This window comes from Camarhynchus parvulus, chromosome 4A (assembly GCF_901933205.1).
Source record: "Camarhynchus parvulus chromosome 4A, STF_HiC, whole genome shotgun sequence".
Taxonomy (NCBI): Eukaryota; Metazoa; Chordata; class Aves; order Passeriformes; family Thraupidae; genus Camarhynchus; species Camarhynchus parvulus.
In genome coordinates, this window is record NC_044600.1 from 18,352,575 (window position 1) to 18,368,876 (window position 16,302).

Below are 16,302 nucleotides of genomic sequence, written 5' to 3' on the forward strand. Positions count from 1 at the left end.
GGTATAAAGTCAGATGACCAAGCCTTGGCTGTATTGCTCCCACTGAACCTCCCCACCCGTACCTACACCCACCCCAGGATCCCAGGGCACCCTGGAACATTCATTTAGCACCCAGACATTCCCAGCCCTCAGCAGGACTTTGGCTGAACAAAGCTCCAGAGCCTGGAACCCCCCAGATGCCTTTGGTGAGATGCTGAAAGGAAATAAAACAGGGATTAAACCCAGCCAGGGTGTGAGGGGGTGACAGTGGCCCCGTGGTGTCCCCAGCAGGGTGTGCCCGTGGTCTGTGTGCTGGGATGGGGTGAGATGGGCACAGAGCTGGCCCTGTCCTTGCTCCAGGGAGGGATTTCCCATGTTCATTAGCAGCTGTGCTAATGAGGGGAGACAATCCCCCAGCGAGGGCACTTTCACCACATTGTCCTCTCCAGGGGTGGCAGTGGCACCAGGAGCCAGGTGTGTCCCAGAAAACCCTCCCTGGTGTCCCAGAGGGATGAGGGAACAGAACCATGGCACAGCAGGTTCCTGTGGACTCCCTGCAGCAGGGCTGCCAGGAAAACAGGGAAAAATCCAGGTCTGAGCCCCTGGATGCACAGATGGATGTGCTCAGCCTCAGCAGGACAATCACAGCACACACAGAGGCTGAACCAAGCCTGGCCCTGCCTGCCCTGCTCCTTCCCACACATCCAAGGACAAGGCAGAAGGAATCTTTTCTCAAAAGGAATATCAAGACCTCATTTTGCTTGGGGGGGAAAAAACCCATCGAACCCAAATCAGCTCCTTGTGCCTGGAAATCCAGGGATGGCAGCTGATGGAGCCACATCCATGTGGAGCAGGAGAGCAGCAGGAGGGTGACCCAGCAGGGCAGGACTCAGCAGGAAAATCGAGTCTGGCCCAAGCAGAGCCATCCCTCACTCCACAAATGTGGTAAAACTCCAGTATTTCCACTTTGGGATTTTTTTTTTTTTGAATGCTACAAACTCTGCTACAAAGAAAAATAGAGAAAGGGCAATGAGGTGGGGGGAAATAAAAAATCACTGGTAATGGAATTAAATCAGAACACAGAGCTTGGACAGGACAGGGAAGCAGCTTTGTGTCATGGATTGGGGGTTTGGGATCACAGAGGGGACCAGGAGCCTGAACAGATGTCACAGGAGCTCACAGGACAGAGTCTGTCCCCTCAGCTTGTGTTCCTCCTCCACGTTCCTTCAAAGAGGCAAAAATTCCCAACCCTCCAGCAGCTTCCAGGTTTTTTGTTCCCTCCAGACAGGAGTGAAGCCCAATGCAGCTGCGGTCCATCCCAAATTCCAAGGAACACAAAACTTTCCTCCTGTGGGTTTATGCAAAGAAAACAACCTTAAAATAATAAAATAAAATTAAAAAGCCACAAAGCTTCCTTTTGAGAAAGTAACATCATCTGCCACTTCACAGCTACAGGCATGATGCAAATTTAGCTTATTTCAAAGGCCTCATCCCTGTCCCCATGGCCCTGGAGAGGCCAGGAGCCCAGGACAAAGCACAGGAAAGGATTCCACCAGGAATTCTGCACCGGCAAGACAGACCACAACGAAGAAGGGACCAACACTTTGTTCTTCAAAGGGACACCATGGACAGCACATCTTTCTGAGCAAACTGAAACTAGACCTGGAGAACGTTATCAGCACGCACACAAAAGCTCCTGCTTTCCTTTGGGGTAAGGACAAATCAAATAAATAAAAACGTGGCTGCAAAGTTCCCCTTTCCAGCTGCCTCGCCCCATCCTTGCTCTGGAACAAGCAGCACCTCCCTGCTCCCCACACTGAGCCCGGGCTGGAAGACATTCAAAGTGAGTCTGAACCAAAACGTTTCATCCACAAGAAAACAGCCCCATTTCCCTCAGAACTCTGCCCAAGGCCTGTTCCCCCAGCCCCAGTCCTGCACAAACCCCAACCTGCCACACCAGCAGCGGGTCCATCCCCAGCTTCTGCCAGGGGCTGCTGCTGCTGCACTTGGTGTTGGAGAGGGCTGGAAAACCAGAAAGTGCCTCAGTGGTGATGAAGGAATCCTGGAGGCAGCTCCAAGCTGCTTCCAGAGCATCCACAGGGGCAAGGCCACGGATGTTTGCAGGAGAGGAGCATCAGCCCAGCTTAACTCAAGTCCTCCCCAAACTGCTCCTGGTTTTCTCCCTCCCTTTGCTCCCCTTTCAGCCCTGCCCAGAGCAGCCTCAGCATGGTGACATTCCTGCAGCGTTTTGGCTTGGTGACAGTGACATTCTTGCAGACACTCAGCCTCGGTGACACGGTGACATTCCTGCTACCCCTCAGCTGGGTGACACGGTGACATTCCTGCAGCTACTCAGCCTCGGTGACACTGCACACGGTGCCCCGGCAGGCGCCGTGCCCCGGGGTGGCCCTGCCCTTGAGGGGCTCGGTGCAGCGCTCCGGGCTCTCGGTGTCCCCGCTGCCATTCCCAGGATGCTGTGGCACGCCCTGGGCGATGCCCACAGGTTTGCCCCTGGCACGGTGCTCTGGGGAGCAGGCGAAGCCAAAGCTGGGGGGCAGCTCTGCCTCTCCCAGGGGTAACAAGCGGGACAGCTTGGGGACATCCCCGTGGTAGCGGAAGGACCCGGCCGCCTCCGGCCCGCCTCGCCTCGGGCTGCAGGGGGAGGTTGGAGGGCCGGAGCGGGAGCCTGCTCAGCTCTGCCTCCTGGGGCCGCCTCTCCGGAGCCTCCCCGATGCCACCGCGGGAGAGAGGCAGGAAAGGGGACACGGTGTCCGGCGGCTCCGACGGCTCCCACACGCTCTCCACAGCGCCAGCCGGAGCCAAGTCCCAGAGCTCCATCCCGCCGGGAGCCGCCTCGGGGCCGTGCTGGAGGTGCCGCAGGCCCGGCCAGCTCAAGCCACCCTCGGGAGCCACCAGCTCACCCTCCTCCTTGCTCCTGCTCCTCCTGGCTCCGGCAGAGTCCTTCCTGCCAGCGTCGTGCCTGGCCCAGAGCCGGCAGGGCTGGGGGGCGCTGCGGGCCCCCTGCGGCTCGGCCAGCTCGAACTCCAGGCTCTCGGTGTCCAGCGAGCGGCTCCGCCGGTCCACGGAGAGCGGCGCGGGCATGGAGGGGCTCAGCCCGTGCAGGCGCAGGTGGCGGGGCAGGCTGGCCACCCCCCAGTTGCAGCTCTGGAAGGAGCCCGGCGAGAAGCCCAGGGACATTCTCTCGTCACATTCAGCCAAGGACTCTTTCTGTCCGTAGCCATCGTCAAAGGCCTCGGCGATGTCCTCGCCCGCAGTCAGCTCCGCGTGCTGCTCACACTCCCCTTCCCCGTCCTGCTCCACGTCCACCACGTCGAAGGTGACCATGGTGGGGAGGGCAGGGAGGTTCTGGGTGAAGGACGAGCTGGAGGCCGAGCTCCCCAGGCTCTCAGAGAGGCTGGAGAAGAGGGTCCCGCTGCTGGCAAACTCCACCAGAGCCTGAGAGAAGCTCACAGCGTGCTCGGGCTCGCTGCCCACCTGGGGCTCACCGGGGCCGGGCTCTGCTCCGCCGCCATGCTCCTGCTCGGGCAGCCTGAACCCAGGGAACATCCCTGCCTTGGCTGGGGCCACACTGCCATGGATGGGGTCCCCAAACATCCCACAGTCCAGGTCTGCATCAAACCCCGGGTTGTTCTTTGTGAGCTGAATAAGGCAACTTCCGGGGGCTTTTTGGCTGTTGTAACAGTTTTCCAGACACAGAGCCCCTGGGAAATCCCTCCACTCTGGATTTTCAGCCCTAGCCACTGCAACCCCACCATTGACAGCCCGGCTTGGGGTGTGGGAGGCCACCTGCTCACTCCCAAGGCCACTCTGACTCTTGCCAATGGAGCTGGCTGCTCTGGTTTTACATTCAATGCACTGCTTTTCCCGGGGACACTTCTCCTTGCTGGAGACATCCAGGCGTTTCAGGACTGGCTCCCTCTGCAGCTCCCAGTACAGCAGCTCTTTCTGAATGGCTGCAAGCCCCTCTTCTTCAGTTTCCATCAGCCCTCTTTTCTGATCCATCATCTGCTGGATGAGGCTCTTCTCAGCAGGGAGGCAGAAGTCCATGAAGTAGCTGAAGATGCCCTGGCGTGGGACTTTGCCCTCGAACAGGGATTCCTCCCCATGAGAGGGGCTCATCAGGGTGTCAAACTCGTAAAGTGCATCGCCGCTGTAGCTGTCCCGGGGCAGTCGGTCCTTCTTGAGCTCCTCTCCAGCCTCATCCTCCGGCCCTGGTGTGGTGGAGTCATAATACCCCTCATCACTGTTCGGGGCAGACTCCTGCTGGTCGCTCTGGGGCGTCAGGAGGTCAACGCCGTCCATGGCATCCCCCATGTAGGGGTGGGCATCAGCCTCGTGAGAGGTGTGTGTCTCCAGGCTGCTGCTGGACACCTGGGCCCCGTAGCTCCTGTCCCCCGGCACGCCGCTGTCCCACACCTGGTGCAGGTACTCCTCAGCCTCCTCAGGGATGGCCATCTCCTCGCCGCCGCCCTGGTAGGTGACGAGGCAGGAGCTGCGTTTGGCGGCGTCGCGGCTGCGCTCCACCGAGATGCTGCTCTCGGCGATGTCGGGCTCGGCGATGTCGTCCCCGCAGCCCGTCAGCGAGTCAAAGCTCTTCAGAGAGGTGACGTCCCCCAGCATGAGGCTCAGCAGGTCGCCAGAGTGCAGGCAGGGAGGCTCATTGTCCATGAAGTCAGGGTGGAAGGCCAGCAGCAAACTCTCACGGTCAAACTCAGCACAGGCAGCAGCCTCAGGCTCCGATTTTGCATCTGGAATGTCCCCGTTCCCTGGCATGGCCATCGTGTCACCCTCGGAGGTGCCTCCATCCACTGTGGGGCCCGTGGGCTCAGTGGCCTCACCACAGCTGGAGTCACCCCCTGAGTCCCCTGGGCCAGCTGTGGCCTCAGGGACGGCCCTGCTCCCCTGCCCTCCACGGCCCCTCGGCTCTCCGCTCCCATCCCAGGGGCATTCCCGGCCTCCTCGGTGTCCCCGTTCCACTCAGGGAGCTCTGCCTTCTCGCTCTCGGCAGCCTTGCTCTTCCGGTGCCGCCGGATGCTGTTAAAAAACCCTTTCAGTCCTTTCTTGGGTCTGGGGCACAAGGATTTCTCCCCGTTGGGCTTTTTGTCACAGCCCTCGATGCTCCCGGGGGGAGAGCCGTCCTGCTGGCCCAGCTCCGCCCTGCTGCCAGTGTCCAGGGCCAGCTGGGCACTGCGGGAGCCGGGCAGGGGCCCGGGCTGCCCGTCCCTGCCGCCCTCCGAGGGGCTGCCCGGCCGTGCCACACCGCCCTTGTCACAGGCGGCGCTGCTCAGCCCGTCGTGGGTCTTGCACTTGCTGAGCCCCTTCTTGCCGCGGCCGCCGAAGAAGCTGGGCAGGGTGCAGATGCTGCGCTTGCCCCCGAACAGCTTGAAGGCCGTTTTCCTCAGCTTGCCGCGGGGCGGCTGCTGCGGCTCCGCTGCCACCAGGGAGCCGTTGGCGCTGTCGTGAGGGGCGTCCCCGCCCTCCTGCCGCCGCCGGTCCCCTCCGTCCCGCTCCTCCGGGCTGCCCGTTTCCATGGCAGCGGGCGGGCTTGGATCTAGCTGGAAGCGGCGGCTCTGGGAGCGCGGAGCTCCGGGCGCAGGGATGGACACATCACCGCCGACCTGAGGCACAGGGAGAGGGCACAGGTGAGGACATGGCAGCGGAAGGGGCAGAGCTGAAGGCACCGGGGTCTCAGGGCTCCATGAGCAGCTGGAAGAGACTCCAAGCTCTGCCTCCACTTCCAAAATCCCGGCACCAAAATGTCGCCTAAATGTACCAGTTCACCAGAGCAGGAAAACCATACCTCTCCCTTGGGCAGAATCCCTGGGGACAGGCAGGTCTGACCCCTTCACCTCCTCGCTCCAAGCCCTGCAGCTTCCCAGATTTTCTGTCTCCAGGGTGATCAGGTTTGGCTCACCTTAAAGTGAGAGCTAGCACCTCCCAAACCCCCTCCCAGCTCTCCCAGGCCTCATGCCAGGCTCCAAAGAGCATCCTGAGGGAGGCCAAACCAGGACACAGCCCCCCCCATGCACGTGTCCAGGGAAAAACCACTCTGGTTACTACCCTGGCTTTTTTTAATAGAAGATTTCAGTTGTTTTTAAAATAATCTGTGCAGCCAGAGAGAATCGCCTTAAAAACACCCAGTGTGAACGCCCTGATCAGATTATCCCAGAAGCAGAGAGGTAGGTTTGAAATTTGACCCTGGACTGCTGTCAGGAACAGCAGAAATAAAACAATTATAATTATGTTTCTTTTACAGAGGTGAGGGTGGAGAAAGTAAATGCAATAAAATCCTAATGTGCTCCCAAGCTGTAAATGCCCCAGGCTGAGCTCTGACTGACAGGAGGCCAAGCAAACCTTCCCGAGGTGTTTAGCCAGAGATTCCAAATTAAAAATACATCCAAACGATGCTATCTGCTCCTGCAGCCCCACACCAAACCTGCAATTCCAGGTCATTTTTATTCCTCAGGTCTGGGTTGCTTTGCCTCTCTATTGATCTGGCATCGCTGCCCTTAGCACGGCTGGAATTGGATGGGCTTTAAGGTCCCTCCCAACCCAGCCCATTCCATGATTCTGGAATTCTGGGATTGCTGATAACCCCTCACGTTCACCTGTCCCACTGGAAGCAGCAGCCGGGGCGTAGCCGGCTGGCACAGCCACCTCCCCAGCGGCAAACTGGGCTTCTCCGGCTCTGCCAGAGCCCACCACGCGTCCCAGGAGCCTCCAAAGCCTCTGGAGAGAGCTGGAGAGAGGAGCCTGGGAGAAAGGCCCGCACCCCACCTGGCCGGGTGCGGGGCTGCTGGAAAATGTGGGGAGGAGTGAGCCCAAACCTGCACCTGGACAGGGGCGGCTGGAGAACAGCCGGGGAAGGGCACGAGACAGAGCCAGCGTTACAAAAATTCCTTTTGGGAATCGCTCCTCTCCAGCTCCACGTCAGCACCGCGGCATTGCTGCGGAGGGGAGGCTGGAGTAGGATAAAAAAATGAAATAAATAAAAATGAAAGAAAGGAAAATAAAGGGCACCGAGGGTAAAGAGCCACCACCACTAGAACATGAAAAATAAGGTTTAAAACCCAACAAAAAGCAGCACGGTAACAATGAAATGCAGCGATTCACCCGCAGAGGGGACCCTCGGGACCCCCGGCCTGCCCAGCCCCGCACGGGGCCGCTCCCCCACGCCGGCCCTCCCCACTCCCCCCGCCGCGCTCCCAAACTTTCGGGAGGATCCGTGAAAACGCGAGGGGCGGGGGGGGAAGGGGGGGTCGGTCCGGGCCGCGGGGAGCGGCGGCGCGGGGAGCGCGGCCCCGGGCCCGGCCCGTGCCCAGCACTTACCGGCGGGCGGGCGGCGGCGGCGGCACCGCGGCACCCCCGGGACCGCGGCCCCGGCCCAGCCCTCAGGCCGCGCGAGGGGCGCGGGGCCGCGGGTCCGCCCGGCGCGGCCGGCAGGGGCGGTGCCGCGTGACGGCAGGGGCGGGGCCTCCTGACGGGGGTGGAGGGGGAGTGGCCTGGCGGGCGGGGCGCGGTGATTGACGGGGCGCGGCGGCGGGGGGCGGGGCCTGTGCGTGAGGGAGGGCGCGGTCTCCACACTGGGCCCAATGGAACGGGGCGTGGTCACGGTGACGGGGCGGGGTCACGGGGACGGGGCGGGGCCGCTGGGCGCGGTCCCCACGATGTCCCTCCATGGCCATCCCACGGTGTCCTCCCCGGTGGCCCGAGGCGGCCACCACCGGAGACCTCCCGGTGGCGGGGTGGGCGTGGCCTCAGAGCGCGTCCCCGTGCTGGGGGCGCGGCCTCGTTAGCGGACATGATTGACAAGGGGGCGTGGTCTCTGCACGGGGCGTGGCCTTGGAGCGACACCCGCGAGCCACGCGGGGTCACGGACACGGGGGGTGTCCTGTCCTGGTGTGTGACACCGGGGGAGTCAGGGATGTGACAGTGTGTGACACCGGGGGGTCAGCGATGTGACACGGTGTGTGACACCGGGGGCGGTGACACGGCGTGTGTGCCTCCCTGGATGTGTTGTGTGCCCCACGGGCGTGTCACCCGTGCCACAGCACTGCCAGCCCCCCACCGCTGCACACCCACAGTCCCACGGGCACTGAGCAGCCCGGCAGGGAAGACCCCTCCCCATTTTTGGGACCCCCAAATCCCAAAAGCCCCTCAGATCTCCACGTGAGGATGACAGCGAGGGTGCCAGAGTGGGAATCCCAGCAGGGAGTGGCAGTGTCCCCACAGGACAGCCTCTCCCAGCCCCCAGCTCCTGCTGTGCTCCTGCCGCGGCTGCGAGGGGACACAAGTGGCAGCAGTGTCATCATTCCCTGTGGAGCCTTGTCCAGGCTGCTTCCAAGCCCTAATGCTCCCCTTGGGAGAGGCCTCACAGCCTAATTAATAGATGCTCATTAATTGATCCCACAGCCCCTGACACAAGCCCATAAATCCTGCAGGGATTTGTGTTTGGCCAGAGCCCCCCTTGGAGCCCTGAGCCCTGGGAGCACTTCCCTTTGGGACGGCACAGGGCAGGAGGGAATGAAGCATGGGACACTTCTGCTGCATCCCAAAAGCATCCAGAACATCCAGAGCACCATGGCTGGGTGGGCACTGAGCTGCCAGGGATTGATCCACCAGCTCCTGGCTGTGGGAGGAGCCAGGAGGGCACCTCCAGCCCCACTGGTGAGGGCAATCCCAGTGCCCAAGGCAGGAGAGATGGAGGGACACAAAGGCAGTGCTGGGATGTCCCCCTCCAGCCTGCAATTCCCTCATCCCTGCCCAGCCAACCCAGCAGGGCTGCCCAGCGTGGGGAGTTTCACCAGACGGGCCACAGCAGCCTCATACCAAGAACAGAACACTTTAATCCAAACCCCAGCCCTGCCCAACCACGGGAGACCCTCAGCCCCAACAGGAAGCACTTTTGGGGTGAGAAGATGATGTTTAGGGTCAGAGCTGGGGCAGGGAGGGCAGTGGGGACACCGGGGCTCTCCCAGCCCCTCCTGTGCTGCCAGCTGGGACTGTGGGGTGGGCACACACGGCCAGGGACAGCCCCAATCCTGCCCCTCCCAACTGGAGGAGGCACTTGGGAACTTCTCTGGGAATCCTGGAATCATGAGGGACCTCACAGCCCACCCAGTGCCACCACTGCCATGGCAGGGACACCTGCCACTGTCCCAGGCTGCTCCAGCCCCAGTGCCCAGCCTGGCCTTGGGCACTGCCAGGGATCCAGGGGCAGCCCCAGCTGCTCTGGGCACCCTGTGCCAGGGCCTGCCCACCCTGCCAGGGAACAATTCCCATCCTCACAGCCAAGAACTCCTCCACACTCTTTCCCAGCCCCTTCTCCAACCAAAATCAGCCAAAGGTAAAATCCCTCAGTACAGACGGTCTGAGGCAAACCCAGGGGCACCAGATCCTGCTCTATCCTCGCTTTGCTGCAAACCAGGAGCTGAGACCTCCTCTTCTCTCTCCTCCTTCCCACCTCTCCACATGGACATGCAGCCTTCTGGAGACACTTGGCAGCAAAAATGAACCTGTGACCACAAATTCCCGGGGGTTCCACAGATCTCAGGGATTCAGTGCCAGGGTGGAGCAGGTTTTCACTGGGCTGCTCAGTGGGTGTCCCTGGGCAGGCTGGGATCACGGCTGGTGCTGCAGGTATTTGGCCAGGGCTGTGGGGATCTCCAGCTCTCCGAGGGTGGCCAAGCAGCCGGGCTGCTTCAGGAGGCGCCTCATGGCCAGCCGGGATTGGGACAGCAGGGATTTGGGATGAGCTGTGGAAGGAAAATCACACGGTCACCTTCAGAACACACAACCCTGCTGCCCTCCAACCCGGCATTGCCCAAAGGAAAGGGACATGGGCCGAGCAAAGCAGACAGCGTTGGGACAAAATGATCTTTGGGTCCTTTCCAACCCAAACCATTCCATGATGGTAGGAGTATTCCATGATCCTATAAAAATTCCATGATCCTATGAAAACTCAACCTCTGTGCTGAGGCTATGGAGTCTGGCACAAGCTCCCATGGGAGCTGGGCACGGAGAAGAAATCTCCCATCCCCACATGGAAATAGGTGCAGGATTTGAGACTTGGGCAGTACAGGAGAGCCCAAGCTGAGCAGCGGAAAGGAGAGCAAGGGTGAAAAGCAGCGGGGATAACCCCACAAGCGAGGGGAAACCCAGGCTGTGGGAATCATGGAATCACAGAAGGGCTTAGGTTGGGAAGGGAATTTAAGCTCATCTCATTCCATGGGCAGGGACACCTTCCCCTATCCCAGGCTGACCCAGCCTGGCCCTGGACACTTGCGGGGATCCAGGGGCAGCCCCAGACCCGCACAGCCAAGTGACGCTGCAGGGGAGCCGAGGCTGAAGGAGCCCCGGGTGTGGCTGTCGGGAAGGGGGAATCAGAGCCGAGCTGTGCCCATCCCAGCCCCGGCACCCTCCCGGTCACCTCTGGCGTGCAGCAGCAGCTGCAGCCCCTCGCTGCGCGGGCCCGGCCCGTCGCTGTGGGGCACGGCGGGCAGGTACACGTTGGCCCCGAAGTCGATGAGCAGGCGGATGAAGTCCGCGCGGCAGCCGTGCCTCAGGCACGTCTCCAGCAGCGTCTTGGGCTCGCGGATCTGCGCCAGCACGGCCGGCTCGGTGCAGTTGTAGTCGGGGTCGGCGCCGTGCAGCAGCAGCAGGCGGAAGCACTCCAGGTGCCCGTAGGCGGCCGCCAGGTAGAGCGGGCCCGAGCAGGCCGCGGTGTTGGCCGCCCACTCGGGCAGGCGGGCCCGCGCGTTGGGCTCGGCGCCGTGCTCCAGCAGCAGCCGCACGATGCCCGCCCGGCCGTCCCGGGCCGCCAGCAGCAGCGGCGAGCAGTTGTTGTAGGCGCTGCCCGCGGGGCTGGCGCCGGCCTCCAGCAGCAGCCGCACGCACTCGCCGTGCCCGTTGCTGACGGCCACGAAGAGCGGGGTCTGCGCCTTCACGTCCAGGCTGTCCACGAGCGCTCCGTGCTCCAGCAGCAGCCGCAGGCTCCGCACGCTGCCCCGAGCCGCCGCCAGGCGCAGGGGGGTGCTGGGCACGCCCCAGCCGCTCCGCCGGTTGATCAGCCTCCGGTAGCTGTCCTGCGACAGGAGCCCGGCCAGCGCCTCGTGGTCATCCTGGCACACCGCCCGGCTCAGCTCCTCGCTCTCCCCGCTGTCCTCCTCGACATCCCCGGGCTGCAGCAGGGAGAACATCTTGTTGATGTCCATCAGGGTCATCTTGTCGGGTCTGGGCTCCATGTGCCGCTCTCATGGTAAAGGATGAGCCCAAAGATCTACAGGGTGGCAGAACCGGCACCAAACCCGGGTTAGAACCAGTCCCTGACACCGACAGCTGCATTTTAGTGCAAGTTTGTACTCAACAAAAGGAAGATTCTCCAAAAAATGGACAAACATTGGATGAGGATGCTGCTGATGTGCTCAAGGCCCTGGCACCACTTGAGGAAATCCCCGTGGGTGAAAGGCTGAGGGAGCAACGGAGCTCAGTGCTGTAGTGGGTATGTGGGTCAGGATCCCATAAAATCATGGAATAGTCTGGGTGGGAAGAACCTTAAAGCCCACCCAGTGCCATGGCAGGGACACCTCCCACTGTCCCAGGCTGCTCCAAGCCCCACTGTCCAGCCCGGCCTTGGGCACTGCCAGGGATGCAGGGTGGGCACCCTGTGCCGGGGCCTGCCCACCCTCACAGGGAACAATTCCTAATTCCCAATATCCCATCCATGCCTTCCCTCTGGCACTGGGAGCCATTCCCTGTGTCCTGTCCGTCCATCTCTTGTCCCCAGTCCTGAGGGATGAGGTGAATGTGAAGCAGTCCGTTTGATTAGGGATCAAACATCTTCCAGCATCTCCCTTCCCAAACGATGCCAGCATTAGAATCCCACCGTTCCTCCCTCCTCCTGCTGGAGCCCCGTGCTCACGGCTGCAGAAGGGTCTGGGATGTTTCTGCTCAGGGATTTGGGGAGGAAGGGTGGAAATGCTGAGCTGGTCACACCAGTGGCACTGAACCCTGGAGCTTCCCTGGGCTCTGCACAGAGGATGTGGCCTCAGGGACACCGGGGACAGGGATGGGATGTCCCGGCTGGCACCTGAGCAGCTGGAAACGCTCGGCTGGGCAGGGAATGTCTCGGTTGGGGCAGCTCGGGTTTCCTCGGGAGAGGCAGAGCCGCGGCTGACCTGGCCTGGAAGAGGCCAAGGAGCTGCAGGGGGCAATTCATTAGCAAAGGAGGCATAGCAAACAGTTAATTATCTGATAAGCAGAAGGAGCAATTAGCCTCGTTGTGCACCTGAGCCTGTCGGTGCCCAGGCAGTCACAGGGACCTGTCCCACATCACCCACAGGGACACGGCCACCAGCTCAGGGGGACCCCAGCAAGGCCACCAGCACAGCTGGGGACACTGGGACAAGTCTGATGGCAGCAGAGCTCTGCCGGGCTGCCACCCGTTAGGCCAATTTATACAGAAATGTGAGAAATCCCAACGCTGCTGCTCCTCATTGGACACACCAGGGATGAGCTCTGGAGCTTTGGGATCACCCACCCTCACGGAGAATGGGCTGGGGGTTCCTGCAGGTTTGAGTCAAAAAGACAGTTGTGTTCCCAGTTAGAGCCCCAGAGGAAATGGTGTGGAAAAGGAGAAGAGCAGCTGTGACATCTCCTGAGCACACAAACAGCCCCTCTAAAGGGAGGCTCCTCAACCAGGAGAGCCCAAACCAGGATTCGTGGAATCACAAAATGGTTTGGTTGTGAAAGGAACTTTAAAGTTCATCTCATCCCACCCCTGCCATGGCAGGGACACCTCCCACTGTCCCAGTGTGTCCCAGCCTGGCCTTGGGCACTGCCAGGGATGCAGGGGCAGCCCCAGCTGCTCTGGGCACCTGTGCCAGGGCCTGCCCACCCCCATTGTTCTGTCACCCCCTGAGCTGGCAGAGGCTGTGCAAGCCCCTGCAGACCCCAAAGAGAGGTTGTGACAGAGCACACAGGGCTCACATTTGTCCCTCTGGGTCCCAGTGCCCCCCTCACCCCAGCAGGTCCCGGTGCCACCTTACCTGGGTGTGGGGGATGCTCAGGGCCCCATGGGGAGTCCTGCCGTGGTTGAAGCCTCACAGGGCAGAGCAGGGGAGGCTCTGGCAGGGCCGGGGCTCTGGGGTCCGGGCCGGTGCAGCTCACAGCTGAAATGCCACGGCGGGGCCGGCCCGGGGCACTGAGGCTAATTTTAGCCCCCCTGGGGTTTTATCTTACCACTTCCATTCTTGGAAAGCTCCCCCTGGGTAAATATAGAGAGGGCAGCGGGGTGGGGGGAGGCTGGGACAGGTGCTGGGGGCTGCTCGACCCCTCTGAGCACACCCAAAGCTTTTTCTCTGCTGTTTCCCCGCAGGAATTGCAGGGAATGGGGAGGTTTGGGGTCCCTGCCAGGGCAGCACCAGCCTCTACCTCACCTTGGCTGCTACCAGACACTCAAATTCCCTCTTAACCCCCCTCCTGCCCTCCCTCCCCTCTTCAGAGCGATACAAATGGCCATTTGCAACCTCCAAACTGATTTATTAGACACCAGGAGGACAAAAGGTCCTGAAGATGGTCCAGATTTCCCACCTGAGCTGCTCTGGGCTGCACCTGCCAGAAGGAACCCCAGCCAGGGTTCCTGAGGCTGAACAGGACCCAGGAAGGCAGGAAACCTCGCAGGGCAAACAAAAGGAGTGGGGACCAGCACTGGGGCTCTTATCAAAAGCTGTCAGCTGGCAAGTGCAATCCTATTTTATCCAGCTCCCTTTAAACCCTCTCCAAACTCCTCAGCAGTGGAGCAGGAACTGGCTGGGGGTTTGGGGCAGCCTTATCATGGCATGAGATAAGAGAGAGACCCAAATTACCCAGCAGGAAAATCCCCACTGTGCAAGGAGTGAAATCAGGGTGCTCTGGGAAATGTGTGATCTGTGCCACCACCACATTCCTGCTTTGGAGCCTCCCTCTGGAAAGCCTGGAATGCAGGAAAATGGTCAACGTTGATTTGGTTTGAGCTTTTGGTTTTCCTCTCTGAATTCACTCAAAAATAGATTATTGCTTCACCAAGGTCAGTTCCCCAAAGCCAGCAGAGGAATGGAATTATGGAGTGTGGTGTGGATGAACCCTGGAGCAGGAGAGGGGAGTCTGGGGTTGTTTTTCCTGAGTGTCAGGAAGATGCAACCACAACGGGGATGCTGCAGCCACAAAAGCCAAGCCTGGCTGGAAACCCCTTCCACAAACCACAGAAATCAAAGCAGCCATTAAAAATAGAGAGTGTTTTAAAGGGAAAAAAGGGAATGCAGACAACAGAAGTGCTAGAAAATGTGAAATGTAGGAAACTTGGAGATGAAAGGAAAATCCTTGAAAGGCAAATAAATGATAAACCTCTCATTCTTTTGTTGTTCTGCTGCTGTTTAGTTGTTAACTAAGAGAGATCTTAGGAACAAGGAGCAGATTAAACCCAGTTCTAACAAGGCAAAGCCGAGAGCCCCCCAGCCCAGCTGGAATCTCACCCAGCCACACCCCTGGAGCAGGAACCTCTCCATTCATCCATCCATCCATCCATCCGTCCGTCCGTCCGTCCATCCATCCATCCATCCATCCATCCATCCATCATCCATCCGTCCGTCCGTCCGTCCGTCCGTCCATCCATCCATCCATCCATCCCCCATCCATCCATCATCCATCCGTCCATCCCTCATCCATCCGTCCATCCATCCATCCATCCATCCATCCATCCATCCTTCCATCCATCCATCATCCATCCATCCATCCATCCCAGGGGATATTCCAGCAGCAGAGGCAGCCCCACCCTGCAGGAGCCCAGGCAGGGGTGACACTCCAGCCTGAGCCATTGGGGATGAGCTTCCCACTGCTCCAAACTCCAGGGAAGGACGAGGAGCCGGCAAAAGCTTCCACCTTCTGCCTGAGCCAGGGGCTGACCTGGCCTCTGCTCCTCAAGCAGCTCTTGATCAGCTCCCTGGTAACTGGGAAAGAATTAGGGGGCAGAAGGGTACTGAGTGCCAGTCAAGGGGTTTTTGGGAAGGTAAATCCTGTCCAGAGTTGCTCCCATTAAAGAGATTATTGTTATTAATGCAGCTGAAGAGAGCTAATGAGCTTGTGGATTTAGCAGGGCTAAGCAGTTAAAAGTTTAGAGCTAAACAGTCCCAAATAAATGATTTTGCAGGGATTAGGGATTTACTAACAGTGCTCAAGGTTGGGAGAGCAGAGCTGGGGATGGGGCTGCTGTGTCTCCTGCCTTCGGGCAGGGAGTCACTGCCAGAGCGCAGCTCTGGAATCTGCAATCTCCCTCTGTGCCCTCAGCTCTGCTCCAGCATCCCAAACCTCAGCCCTGGGCTCTCCCAGCTGCCTGCTCACCTGCAGCACCTGATCCAGGTGTTACCCAGGTGTTAGTTTTCCAGGAATTACCCAGGTGTTTGTTAGCCAGGTGTTACCCAGGAATCACCCAGGAGTTACCCAGGTGGTTGTTTTCCATCCAGGAGTTACCCAGGAGAGGGCAGGGACAGCAGCCCAGCATCCCCTGGCTGCACTGCACATCCCTGCCAGGGCCCTGCTGGTGGAAATTGCTGATTGATTTGGTGCATCCACACACAAAATGCAGAGTTAGAAAGGAAGGAGGAATCCAGCCAATGCTGCTTGTCCTCCATGAGTCATTCCTTGAGGAATTCTGGCAGCACTGGAGCCCCAGGAGTTCAATGCTTTATTTCCACTGCACCTTCCCTATTGGAAAACAGATAAAAGGATGGTTTGGGTGGGGAGGACCTTAAAATCCATCCCATTGCAGCCCTGCCATGGCAGGGACACCTCCCACTGTCCCAGGCTGCTCCAACCTTGTCCAGCCTGGCCCTGGGCACTGCCAGGGATCCAGGGGCAGCCACAGCTGCCCAGCCCAGAGCCCCCTGCTCCATCCATGGGGGGGTTTGGTTATTTATAGGTTTTTATTGATTCCCATTCACATTGGATCCCTTCCCTGCCTCCCACAGCTCCAAGACCTGTTGTTAAGAGAGGTTTGTATTCCCCTCTCATACCCTCCACTCCTCCAAAGAGAAGGAAAATAAAATTCCAGGAGAACACTGGAATCCATGAGCTGTTTGCAGCTCAAAGCAGCTCCAATTGTCACACCTTTTGTCCAAATTTCCCCCAAATTAAATTGCAGCTTTATCAATTCTAGCCAGTGTTAATGCTAATAATCCAATTAAATGCAAAGCTAGTCTAATTAAGGTAAATGAAGGATTTCACTGGCAGCATTAAGAACATTTAAAATTAGCAAGAAGGGGAAAAGCC

The 16,302-nt window shown here is 59.8% G+C and overlaps 2 protein-coding genes across 2 annotated transcripts; both read right to left on the reverse strand.

Moving 5' to 3' along the window:
* Positions 1 to 241: 241 nt before the first annotated feature.
* Positions 242 to 7,406, reverse strand: AMER1 (APC membrane recruitment protein 1). Its single transcript, XM_030967605.1, is given in 4 exon segments — positions 242 to 2,616; positions 2,618 to 4,892; positions 4,895 to 5,618; positions 7,330 to 7,406. Coding segments are annotated over 3 exon segments (3,201 nt in total). The 5' UTR covers positions 5,532 to 5,618; positions 7,330 to 7,406; the 3' UTR covers positions 242 to 2,327.
* A 1,427-nt stretch (positions 7,407 to 8,833) lies between these two features.
* Positions 8,834 to 13,172, reverse strand: ASB12 (ankyrin repeat and SOCS box containing 12). The gene is made up of 3 exons (XM_030967669.1): positions 13,047 to 13,172; positions 10,430 to 11,278; positions 8,834 to 9,755 (listed from the first exon to the last, which is right to left on the reverse strand). The coding sequence occupies exons 2-3, from the start codon at positions 11,241 to 11,243 to the stop codon at positions 9,622 to 9,624; spliced, it is 948 nt and encodes a 315-aa protein (XP_030823529.1). The 5' UTR covers positions 11,244 to 11,278; positions 13,047 to 13,172; the 3' UTR covers positions 8,834 to 9,621.
* Positions 13,173 to 16,302: the final 3,130 nt, after the last annotated feature.